This window comes from Cataglyphis hispanica, chromosome 6 (genome assembly GCF_021464435.1).
Source record: "Cataglyphis hispanica isolate Lineage 1 chromosome 6, ULB_Chis1_1.0, whole genome shotgun sequence".
Taxonomy (NCBI): Eukaryota; Metazoa; Arthropoda; class Insecta; order Hymenoptera; family Formicidae; genus Cataglyphis; species Cataglyphis hispanica.
The window spans coordinates 8,657,578-8,671,083 of record NC_065959.1 but is presented as its reverse complement, the minus strand read 5'-3'; the positions used below and the strand labels follow the sequence as shown (position 1 = coordinate 8,671,083).

The window sequence follows — 13,506 nt, the reverse complement described above, 5'->3', positions numbered from 1 at the left end:
TATATATATATATATATATATATATATCATTTATTTGCTGCGTTATCACAAATGTTCAAAGTGCAATAAAAGAGTGCAATCAAGTGATCCGTCGTTAAATTTATCAAGTTCCGGCGCATCGCGACGCCGGATTATCATTCCTTGAGATCATCCCGAGCTCTGGCTGACGGGAAATGTTCCGGAAGTGCAAGCTGCAGCAACGCGACAGCAACTGCCGACCGCCCGATATACACAGATAACGCGAATGATCGCGAAAGATCAAGATCGAGATTGAAACATAGAAAATCTAGTTCAAGGGGCAAGGAATCAAGATCAAGATCGATAAGCAGAAGATTTAAATTTAAAAATGAGAAGGACAGTGATAAAGAATCAAGGAATCCCACAAAGAGGGTAACAGATGAGTCCTTAGAATTATCAAAGAGGATTGACAATCGATTGAAAGTAGATCGTATTAGAAGATTTAATATAGCGGACAATTTCTTGCGAAGAGTGTTAAAGAAGAATATCGGTAAGAAAGATAGATTCCTAAAAACTATCAGCCAATCGTTTCTAAAGAAGAGTATCCAGCAAAATTCAAATCTAAGGAGGAAAAATGTTTGGAAAAATTTCTTGTTAAAAAAGGATTCGAGAAAAGTATTATTTGGCAAGAGAAGCTATCGACAGAGTATAATATTAAAAAGAGAAGATATCAGAAAAATTTTAAGAAGGGATATTAATGAATGTTGTCTTTTGCTGAAAAAAAATATTCAAAAAAGAATATTGTCGACTGATAGAGGCGATCGACAGATCCTAATATTAGCGAATAAGGACAGTTACGAAAATCCACTGAAGAATAACATACAGACAAAGATATTATTAACCGAAATAAACAATAAACAGAGAGCAATAATTGCAAAGAAATATAACCTAGATAGTCCTTTATTGTTAAAGAAAGAGAGGATTGCTGAAGACATCCATAAAAGCATTATATTGACAAAGAGAAAAAGTGAAGAAAATTCATTGTTGACGAAGCTAAATCTTGAAGAGCAATCAACACAAGAACATGACAAAAAGGATCTGTTATCAGAGAAGAAGAATATTCATAAGGATTTAGCTAATGAGATCTCGCAGTTGACAACGAAAGGTATTGAAGAAACTACATTATTCTCGAAGGATTATGTTCAAAAGAGTCCACATCTTTTGATGAAGAAAAATGTCAACGACAATTCGAAGAAGAATACTTCAATTGACCCATTAATGCAATTAATGGACAAATATACTCAGAAAAGTGCAGAGTTGTCAAAGAGCAGTTTCGATAATAAAATATTTTTAACAAAGAAAGATTTTGAAGAAGCTTCACAATTGTCTGTATGTGTAAAAAAGAGTTCCTCGTCATTGGAAAGAAAAGATATTTCTAATGATATAAAGTTAACAGCACGGATTGCACACAAGAATAATTTTTTATTGACCAAAGATATTTCTAAGCAAGGCCTGCCATCGAAATTAACAAAAAGAACAGTTCAAGATTTTTCTTTGACCAGGGAATTTTGTTCTTTAAGTGGGGAAGATATTTCTTTAGTTGAAAAAAAGAAGAGACTATCACAACCAACAAAACAAACCATCTATAACGATCTTTCATTAAATAATTTAAAATTTAAACAAACGAACGATTTAATTGATCTCCCTCATCATCAATCATCGATTATTCATAGACGTCATCTTCTATCCAAAGTTTCTCAGCAAGTTCTTCAGGGATCTAAAAAAGTACGGGAAGAACACAATAGTGACTATAAAGCAAAGCGGTCGCCTCCACCGGATGAAGACTGCTTGAGCCAAAGGTCAACAGGGATTGATAACGACGGGTCAGCTGATAAAGACGATTCGTCAATCGTAAAATGCAGACTTACGGATTCGAATTACTATGCGAAACATCAGTCGATCGCGAAACCATCCGAAGTGCATATTGCAATTTCTAAAGTCTTCTCTTGCCCAAAGCAACTAGTAGATAGCTCCAAAGAAGATTCAGAAGCCAATTTCATTGTCGAATCCCCTGAAAGTGTGTCAGGATGTACAGATTTTGAAAAAGATCTGAAGAACCTGAAGAATCCAGCCAGTAAGATAAAAGATACCGAAAAGATTTTAAAAATTCAAGCCATCGAGGCAAAACACGAAAAGATATTAAAGAAACCAGTCGTCGAAATAAAAAACTCCAGAGAGATCTTGAAAAATCCAATCATCAGGTTAAAAGATTGTGAAGAAACTTTAACGAGGCAAGTTATTAAAGTGAACAGTGACGATTTGCCAATCTTGAAGATAATTGATAACTTCGAAGATCCAAATTATCAGCGAACAATCTATCAAAATTCACAGAAGTTTTCCAATCATATAAATCATCGATTGGATAAACCTGTAGATCGACGATTATCATTAATAGTAAATTCTACAAAAAGTCAGGAAAATATCTTCAGGAAAAATCCATCCATTAAGATAGAAGAGTTAGTCACCAAGATCTGTACCAACAATTCGCCTACCTTGAAGATAATCAACAATCTTGAATCTTCGAATAGCCAACGACTAATCCGCCACACTTACCGTCTCGTAGATCATCGACTGGATGATTTGCAGTTGCCAATAATTAAGCAAAAATTGTTAGAAGATAACAAGAGAAGTGAATCGATCAGTAGACTCCATAAGAATCCCAAAATGAAATTAACCATTAGACTTATCCGCATTCGCGACAAGCTGGTGCTGGGACTAAGCGCGTTCGCTATCGTGTTTACGCTTCTGCTAGTGATGGACCTGCAGATGGACCTGGGCTACAGTGGCCATCACCTGACCCCCAGCCATGCTCGCATCAGGGTCGGCGACCCGGCGGACGCCGACAGTGTCTACAACAACTTCCGCCGGAAGTTCCTTCAACGAGGTAATGGTAGCCGAGAACAGGCAAATGGCGACACGACGCCCGCCGTTGAAAAATCCGGGAAAAGCGAACTGATGCCATCGTCGTCGACGATGAGAAAGCACGACGATTTCGCAGATTTGGTGGATTTGATGGTGAATGGATACGCGATGAATGTTGACGAAGGAGTGGCAAGAATTAGCGGGGAGAACCGAAAGTATAATCCGACAATTGGAGAGCTGAAGAAGATGAGGCTAAGGTGAGTAGCAAAATTGATAATGCAAATATTCTTTTATCAAGTATCATAGTGCAAAAAGTCATATCGAAAGTATCATATTATAAATATCATATCGTATATGCCAAGTAGAATTATTATAAAAAAAAGAAACACAAGAAGCTTAGTGTTTTGTACTTGTTGATGAAGCTCTGAAAGAAAATATTAAAATTGCATCGGAATATTATATGTTAAATTGTATGTTCTCTCTCTCTTTCTCTCTTTTTTTTATTTTTTTCATCGTTAATAAGAATTATTTTTGTATAATAATAAAAACATATCATAAATTCTCCAATTTATTGAAGGTTTAAATTGAAGAATTTATGATATGTTACTTAATTCTTTACTTTAATAAGATTTAAATTCGCCAATTCCTTCTTATTTCATTTAATTCTTTATCTGTTCATCAAAAAATTTTATCTTGACACTTAGAGATCAATCAGAGATTATTGTTAATTACACTACTTAATATGTTAAAACATATGTTTAGCCATACATTTGCGCGCCCGTGTGTACTGTATACATTTGTATGGTATGTGTGTAAAGCTAATATTTTATATTATTAACGAAGCTATATGCTTTGAAAAAAAAATTAAGTTTACATTGGAATATAAATGTTAAGTTGTTTTCTCTCTCTCTCTCTCTCTCTCTCTCTCTCTTTCTCTTTTTCTCTCTGTCTTTCTTCTTACTTTTTTCATTGCTAATAGAATTATTTTTGTGTAATAATAAAAACATATAAATTTTTTTATTCTTCAATTTATGATACATTACTTAATCCTCATTTAAATTTATTAATTCCTTTTTATCTCATTTAATTTCTCATCTGTTATGTACATATACATACAGGCGCGCGCGTATGTGGGTGTGTATATGCATTTGTACGTGTTCGATTTTTCTTAATTATGATGCATAATTTTCTATAACTTCTCTATAATTTCTTCCTTCAATATGAGTGCGGCTTTAGGCGTTGCGGGGTTGGCGGCGCATGCACGAGTGCGTTTGCCGTTTGCAAACGTAATTATACCGATGACAGTCGGGACGAACATACGTAATCTCGACGCGCGCGTGTATCTATTTGCGTGTATCACGCATACAACGGAAATGTTATTGGTACAGGTGCGCGATGTTCCATGGCGCCTTCCGTGGAACGGTGGAATTACGTTTCGTTATAATCGCGCGATAGAGAACGCGCACAAAGCTTGTTGTTAGGTCTATTCGATCCCATTGCTCGCTGTTTCCACATGGTATGTACCATATGATTCCCACTTTGTTATTCTAACGATTAATATTTTGGAGACATCGAATTATTGAGAACGTGGATCGCAAGGGGAAAGCGTTCGCTTATTAAATTCCCTCGATCTTGATAATTTTTCCATTTTTTTTTTTTTTTCTTATACCGTGAAATTTTTTTATCTCTAAAAACTTATTTACCAAATTGCTCTGAACGCTACTCTTAATTCTCTTTGCTTTTAACAGATTTTTAAATTTCTTATAAATAATTTCTTATAAAACGACAAAGACTTCTTGTTGAACCGCTATAAATTTTGCGAAGCGTGAAGGTCATTTTAGTTTCCGGTGCATCATGAACATGATTGTATGGCAAAAGCGGAAGCGTGATGATTGCAGTTACAATAACGCCTCATTTCCGCGATGACATATAATTACCACAGAAAACGTACGTACAGAATTGTATTTGGTAAAATTTACAGAATGTAAAATTAATCAAAAATATCTGTTATGGCTTTCATATATACATATATATATATATATATATATATATATATATATATATATATATATATATATATGCAAATAATTTCTAAGAACATCTCATTTTATTTAAAACACTTTCCTTTAAGCTCTAAGGAAAAATATAAATAATAAAAATATAAATAAAATTGTATTTCTTAAATAAGGTGAGAGATGGACTTTTTAACAGATAATAAAATTTTAAAATAAGATTTATTTTCAGACTTTAAAATTTAGAGATCTTATTGAATAATGATATTCGCCGAAAAAGGAAGGATTGGTAGAAGAATATCGCATTATCAAAATTAAAATTGCGAATCATGGGACAGTATATCTTTTTGTTGAGAGTACAACTCCAAATTTATTAAAGCAAAATAAATAATATTTGAAGTCAAATGTCAAATGTTATAGTGTAAAAAAAGTGTTTTATTTTTAATAGCAAATTATTCAATAATTTTATTGACATTTGCATTTCAGCAAGATGCTTTCGATATAGAATTGATTACAAATTGATGGAAAAATCTATCGTCACAATTTCCTTTCACTTTTTAAAGCTCGTCATTGTATTATGCATATGAAATCATGGAACGCGCGTTGGATCATTGTAGATTACGAAGAGAAATGCGTCATCAGCATGTATCCACTCATCATATGTTATGTTAACGTTTCTCATCATCTTGTGTCACCTTGCGGTTGATACTCGGAATGCAATATGCATTCACCGATGATTATATATTTTAAAAATTAAATGCAATAATTCTGAATTTATGATTTACTGCATAATTAAATTATAAATTAATTAATATTGAAATTATTGTTAAACTTGTCAACTTCATTAACATTTGTCAACATCATTAACGTTTGACAGCTTTAATATGCCTATTTGTTTATTTGTTTGTGTTGACTTATTAATTGTTATTAAACCTATCATGCTTGATGTCCAATTAATTAAATCGTTAGTTATTGAAAATTAATCGCTGATGTTTCTCTCAAGTAAAATATTCTGAAAAAAAAAAAAACTTATTTTGTATATTAGAAAAAATATAACAATTTTAATATATTAAATAATGTAGTTAATGGTAATCTCTGGTTGATCTCTAAATGTCCAGATAAAATTTTTTGACAATTAAAAAAGATTACAAGCAATTTTAAGTTTTTATTTTTATTTAGCTTATTAACATATTTAACATATTATCAAATAACATATTTAACATACTATCAAATAATAGATGGACAACATTTTTAATTGTAAGCAAATTTAAATATAATAATATTTTGTATTTCAGAGATAAGAGCATTACAACGTATTGTTAAAGAGAATGATTATATCTTATTCAGTTAATATAAATAAGTAAAATTAAGATATTTTTTAAGTTGCCTCGATAGTTATAACAAGAATATGAAACAAAGAATAAACTTTTGAATAGGCGTTTTTAGCTAAACGATAAAAAGATGTCTTTGGGTTCATGTGTGTGCTTTACCGTTGTAAATAAATGTGCCATTGTTTTTCAAGGCTTTCAAGAAATCTTCTAAATAGGCTATTTTGTCGTAGAAAGAGATACAGAAGCGAAATAAAAAAAAAAATAAATAAAATGCCTCAAACATTTAAGAAGAAAAGAGCGGATAAGCCATCTCGAAAATTTAGAACGTCTAACAACTGGCAAAGAAAAAATTTCCCACGCTCTCTAGTGGGAATTGACGCTGTGGGATCGGACACAATCTGAATCTTGATTGAGGGAAACAATACTGATTCAGAAAAATGAGAGTAATACACCGTCATCTTATCGACTTAATATTCGTTTAGGAAACAATTATACGTGTTTAAAATTCAACAGATATTTGCTGAAATTCGAGATAAACATATATTTGCTTTTCTCTCTCTGTTAAAGTATCATTGTAATTTTTATTTTATTTTTATTTATTAAACGGATAGTTGTGCTTATTTATAAATAAAAAGATAGAAAGATGTAAATAAATGAATAAATTTTTGAATGTTATTTAAATTTTTAAGTTGTTATTTTAATGCTAGATTTTTCCGCGACGACATAACGATGCAACAGGTAAACGTATTTTCATCATTGTAATTATTCCGCACATACTTGTTTCGCTTACAAATTTAATGATTCCAAAGACTATTGTAATCGCGATCGTTAATGTGCCTCAACTTGATGAAGCAGCATTTCTCGCTGTAACGTGATTTACAATGCACGTCATGCTACATCACCGTCATATTAAACCGGGAAAAAATAAGTACGCATAAATATAAATATAAATAATAAAATCGATATGTATATGACACCTTACACGCGTCCCATGTATTGCGTGTCCTATGTATTTCGTGATACGCTTAATCAATCACATTTCTAACTATAAATAAATATATTTGCACGTTTTGTAAATTTTGTGATTGCCAGCAAAAAATTTTTAACCGAGAATTTCACATGAAATCAACTGTAGGAAACGAAAGAATATTGCATATATTAGTAATATTTAGTTAAAGTGTATTTTATAGTCTATTTTCGGAATTTTCGGCATTGCTTTTTCATTAATAACTCAATAATGAGCTAATGAATCGATATCAATTTCTTTTACACACGTTTCTCAGTATTTTATTTACTCACAAATGAAGTTTCAGAATATTGGCAATGGTAATTCCTTATAATTTCGTTTATATAAATGAAAATTTGTTTCTATTCTAAGAATTCAAGATTTTAATCTGAAACTTATCTGAGATATTTAATATCGGAAGTCAAGATAAGAAACAATCATAAATTATTAGTTGAAAGTTGAAATTGATTCCGAATTCTCATGCATCACGATCGTAAAATAAAAAAGAACTGTATTGCTTCGATATTCCATTCATTCCACTCTCTAGATATGAATATTTTTTTCTTTCGTTAATACAGATTTTGATATATATTTTTATATTTTTATATTATAATATTTTTATATTAATTTTAATATATTAACATTTAATATTAATATTTTTAATATAAAAAAAGAAGCTAATTAAGAGCAAATAAATCATACGCAAAATCTTGATATTTTAATTTTCTTTCCGAGTTCTATTAACTGTTATCGTACGATTTTGCACGGTAATAATAAGAAACCAATGTAAAACCACTAAATCGTAAAGGGAACATATTTTACGCGTATCAAGTATTGTATGAGGAATAATTGCAATGATAATCTTACAATTAGAATTTGTATTGAATCAATACATATGTATACAGAAAAAGAGAGAAAGAGAGAGAGAAAAGATTTAATATTTTTCAAATTATTATTTTTTATTAAATATTTAGGATTTTTCTTGTTTTTTTATTCTCTCTCTCTCTCTCTCTATATATATATATATATATATATATATATATATATATATATATATATATATAATGAATTGAATAAAACGCGAAAAATATTTATGCTTCGCGTACTTCTCACAATTTATTTACGATTAAAATATATGTATGACACACACACACACACACACACACACACACACACACACACACACACACACACATGTATATATATATATATATATATACATATAACATTTGGTCAATCGTGCAATAGAAATACAGTTATATAATTGCAACACGTAAGGATAAACTGGATTTGTATCCGCGAAACTGAACTAGAAATACAAGTTATGTACGTTTAGCCGATATCTCATGGAATAATATCAATTAATAAAATAAGATGGAATAAGATTAATCAAACAAAATCGCAAGTGAACAAACGACTGCATCTTTTGGAGCACGTGCGCAATAATTTTACATAGTTTATACAAAATAACTGAGAGTCTTTTTCAATTCAAATATAATTCCATAATAAAATGTCGTTCACATATATCTATCAAACATGTCTTCCGTATAACTGATGCTACAATTGATGATAAAAATAATAATTTTATACGAAAAAAATAAGTCAAAAATGTAGAATAAAATTTTTTTTGTATGAAACTTCACTTTTGAGAAAACTGGTTTTTAAAATTTAGAAAATTAATAATATATTTATATTAATATTTTTTTAAGCATGAACGATCTCTAATTTTTTTCTATTATAAGTCATCAAATTCTTTATACATATGATGAAAACAAATATAGAACAACAGAGACAAATAAATTTTTGATAATTTATTTTTAATTACTTTAAATAATTTATTTACTTAAAAATGATAAATGGCAAGGTATTATAAGCTTCGGAAAATGTAAGAATTTTGTCATGCATACATAATAATTATTTTGCATAATATCGGTCATGATAAATCGTTAAAATCCAGTCCAGGCAATCGCAGATGCATGAATTTATTGATTAGAGAAGGACAGTTGAATTCGCATGCAAGAACGTAGAAATCGACGACGGGAAAATCGCGAAAAAATCTCATCGGTTATTGGGTCGCATTGACGGCTTTTGCGAACTTTTCAGGATGCTTGATTATAGATAATTAACCCTTGTCTGATGCTATAGAATGCGTGCGTGCGTGCATGCGTTGTGCGTGCATGCGAAATACGTTCTATTTTGTATTTTTATCATTATAACTGACAATAAGATAAATACATATATCACTTTCTATAGATCAACAAAGTCAAAACTGCACGTTTACAAAAGCGTTTCAATAAACATTATTAATAATTGTTTTTTTACATAAAAAAATATTTATATCCAAATATATAAATTAATATATGTTTCAGTTAAATAAGAGAAAATATTGATGTCATTGTCGTTTTATATATATATATATATATATATATATATATATATATATATATATTATATCTATAACAAAAGTATATTATAATTTTTCATCGATTTTAATATGTTTTAATTATCTAAAATTCAGTAGAGCAGACATGCTCGTTATTGAAATTAAATGTTCGCTCGAGAATGTCGTAAATAAATATGCCGTGTGCTGTACTACCTCTTATCGTGGTTTATCAAATAAGAGAGATAAGAATAACGACAGGTATATAATGGGCAAGGAATATGCCAGCCATTCAAGTTTGAATATCTTGGATTATTTGCTCGAATTATTTAATTTTTTTATATCCTTTTTTTATTTATCCTTTCTTTTTTTTACATATATTACGCACACAACACATGTAACCATATAATAAATTAACTGTAAATTCTATAAATAAAATTTGATTTCGCAATTGTCCGTATCTATCTTTTATAGATACGTCGATTCATTGTTTTGATGATCTCGATGTTTTCTTATGTAATGGTTACTTACATGGTTACATATGTATATCTACAGACGGCCAGCAGGATCTATAGACCTATAGATCGCAGGATTCTCGCTCGGTTAGTTTCGGTTTATACACAATGAACCGAAATTAGGTCAATAGTAGCTTCTCTTTCTCGTCAATTTCCGGCAAACAGAACTGCGTGTTCTCGAACCCGCTTCCCTGTCCAAATTGTCACACACGATCAAGATTGAAGCAAAGAGAAACATGGGAAATTGGTTTTACTTTAACTAATATTGAGAGATCGTTTGCTCAAAATATAAAGAAATACAAAAGAGATATAAATTTCAGATTTGTGAGATTTAATTAAATTTTTTCTTTAATGTATCATTTTTATCTGAATTTCCAAATTTTAAGTTATAAAGTTGTTATAATATAATTTAGTTATATATATGTGTAATTATATATAATAATTATTTAATATACAAGAAAAATTTAAAAACATTTAGAAATTAAAAAAAAAATATATATTTTAAAAATATTAAATTTATATATATATATATATATATATATATATATATATATAAATGTCTCTTATTTTACATATATATAGTATATGTCAAAATAATAAGAAAATTAGATGAACATTGAAAGGGGCAGAAGAAAAGAGAGAGGCGAAAAGATGAGGGAAGAGGGTCCGCGCACCGGGTCGTTCCGCTCTGGAAAATGCGGAGACGCATTTCTCTCCCGGGGAAAAGCCATTTTCTCGGCTCTCGTGCTGTGCCGCCTGTTTACCCCGCCAACTCATCTATAATTTCTATCTTCGCTTGTTTATGGCGCGTCGTCTCGTAGCAGCGCCACGACGTTCGGGCATCGCTGTTTTTATATCCGATCGGACCAATGAGACATCGAGAAAATTTCTCCGAAAAGAATTCTCAAGCCCGCTATCAAATAATCTTTCTCTGGCCTCTATTTATTTTAAAATCGCGGATTGAATTATCTTTTTTGCGCTTTTATGAAAAGTATACTTTTAATATTTTTAATTTTTCGATTGTCACGTAGTGAAACGTCCGAAAAAATAATTAAAGAAATATTATTTTTTGTTAAAAAATGAGAATTATATTATCTTTTCTGATATAAGTTTAATACAACTTGTATACTTTATCTTATCTGAAATCTTTTGAAGAAGAGAGATCGCACAGTTGTCGGTAATAAAAAATTAAAATCCAGAATCGGATAAAAAAATCCGCGGACAAGTTTAAAGTGTTACTATTAATTATATAAGATAGTTGTGTTATAATTAATTAATTTAAAAAAAAAATAAATGAAAAAAATATGCATTTCTTATTTTTTATTTTAAATTTATATGAAAGTTATACCTTTAATTATAAATTAAGGCAAAATTTTACTATGAATATAAACTATTAAATATATATAGAAGATATAATTAAGGGAGACCTAATTTATTATAATTTTTTATTATATAGCCTTTATAGGATAAAGAAAGAGAGAGAGAAAATGAATCATAAAAAGCAATTTTTCTATAGCAATATATATTATATACATATGTTCGTGTGTGTTTATAATTACTTTTTTTTACTTTTCATCCTTTTATTACTCGATGGCACGTATTCATTACTTAATAACGCGCGCAAAAATTTTCCGCGGAAATAATCACATCAGTCACGACCAGCCAATTCAATAACATTTTTCTGAAAAATTATGTTTTTTGATTGAAAGCATGTTATATCATCTTTGATATATTGAAAATAACTATTTTTTCATCTATTTTTTTTTTAAATATTGACACTATGTCAATATTAATAAACACATCTAATCAATTTAATTTAAATTGCCATATATTAATGCCACTTTAATATCAAAGGATTTTAATATTGAGATGAACTTTTAAAATAAAGGCATAAGTTTTTAATCTTTTTTTTTCTGCTTTGTGATAAAAATTCAATTAAATAAAATAGAGCAACGATGACGATGTCGCGTTGTTTCCTCAAAACAATGACTTATTCCCCCGACGACGAGCTCACGGTCTCATGTAACCTCTGATAGCACGAACTATGCTTGTGTACATGACAACGTTTATACACCGTAATCCTTAGGGAAACGCATGCCAGCATTTCTTTTGCAACACTTTGTGTTGTGACATAGTCGATATTACAAGCAAAACTTATTTCAATGATGGCTGCGATGCTTTTTATCCAAAATATCAAAAAATTCAAGCAATTTGAATAATTAAAATTTAGACATGATAGTGTCAAATATTTTGTTTCATATATAAATATTTTTGTTTTATATAAAAAATTTATGAATCATTTTTGAGGAGAAAAACGTATATAAATGTACGTATAATTAAAGACATTTAATAATCTTTTTTATGTTTTCTCCCAGAATAAAATGTTATTTTATTACTTTTATTTCCGTCAACTGTAGGAGACTTAAAAATAAAAAAAAAAGCTTAAAAATCAAAAACGTGTTTCCAGCTTTGTAGATTAAAAATGATTTGATTTTATATACTAATATTGATTTTTCTCACGCCCATATAACTTTTCCTAAATGTTTAATTTTATTACAAATTGTTTCTATGACATGGCGTGCACAAATAAACACACACACACATACACAGATACACAATATTTATATATACATATACATATTCGATTTTAAAAAATCGTAAAGGAATATTGTGTAAACTTCGCAATATTTTACTTTTTCACAAATTTATTTCAACGCAAACAATTTGCAAATATTTTAAACAAACAAGCAAAACTAAAACTATATACTTGTAAAAGATTTATGTTATTTATCATGTGATATATAATACAATTATTAGAAAACAATTGTGCCATAAATATTAGTTGTGTAAATGTTTATATAACTAATAAAATATAATCATATGTAAAAGTGCAATATTATCAGCTATGATAATTGTATAAAAAACTGCTACATGGAAACTAATATAAAAAGTTAGGAAAAAATTAAAATAAAAAGATGATATATATGAAATGTAGTATTGTTTTTTTTTTTTTTTTTTTAAGAGACAAATATACATAAGAAAAAATATTTAAATAATGCATCTTTTACCTACTTACTTACATACACACATACAGAGCTTATTCTCAATATATCCGTACCTACATGCATTTTTTTAATTCATTATGGGATAAAAGAAAAAGCAACATTATTTGGACATCAAGGCACACACACATTTATATAATTTAAATATATTTTACGATAACATTTTTTCTCTTGTCATCTGAATTCACTTGCTCTCGCGCGACCAAGTTATAGTTGAATTATTTCTTCGAGAATAGTAAACTCTCCTTTCACGTTTGTATATCGTATTTTCGTCATTAACAATTCGCATGTGTGTACTTGTATAAAGATGTGTGTGTTGT

The 13,506-nt window shown here is 29.4% G+C and overlaps 1 protein-coding gene across 2 annotated transcripts in view; it reads left to right on the top strand.

Moving 5' to 3' along the window:
- The first annotated feature begins 8 nt into the window (after positions 1-8).
- Positions 9-13,506, top strand: part of LOC126850670 (uncharacterized) — a 33,194-nt gene continuing 19,696 nt past the window's right edge. The window contains exon 1 of one of the 2 annotated variants that reach the window (XM_050593902.1): positions 9-3,137. In XM_050593902.1, coding sequence (XP_050449859.1) covers positions 1,183-3,137 — 1,955 coding nt within the window. In that variant the 5' untranslated portion in view covers positions 9-1,182. The remainder of the gene's footprint in view (positions 3,138-13,506) is intronic. The other variant, XM_050593901.1, reaches the window with a different exon arrangement.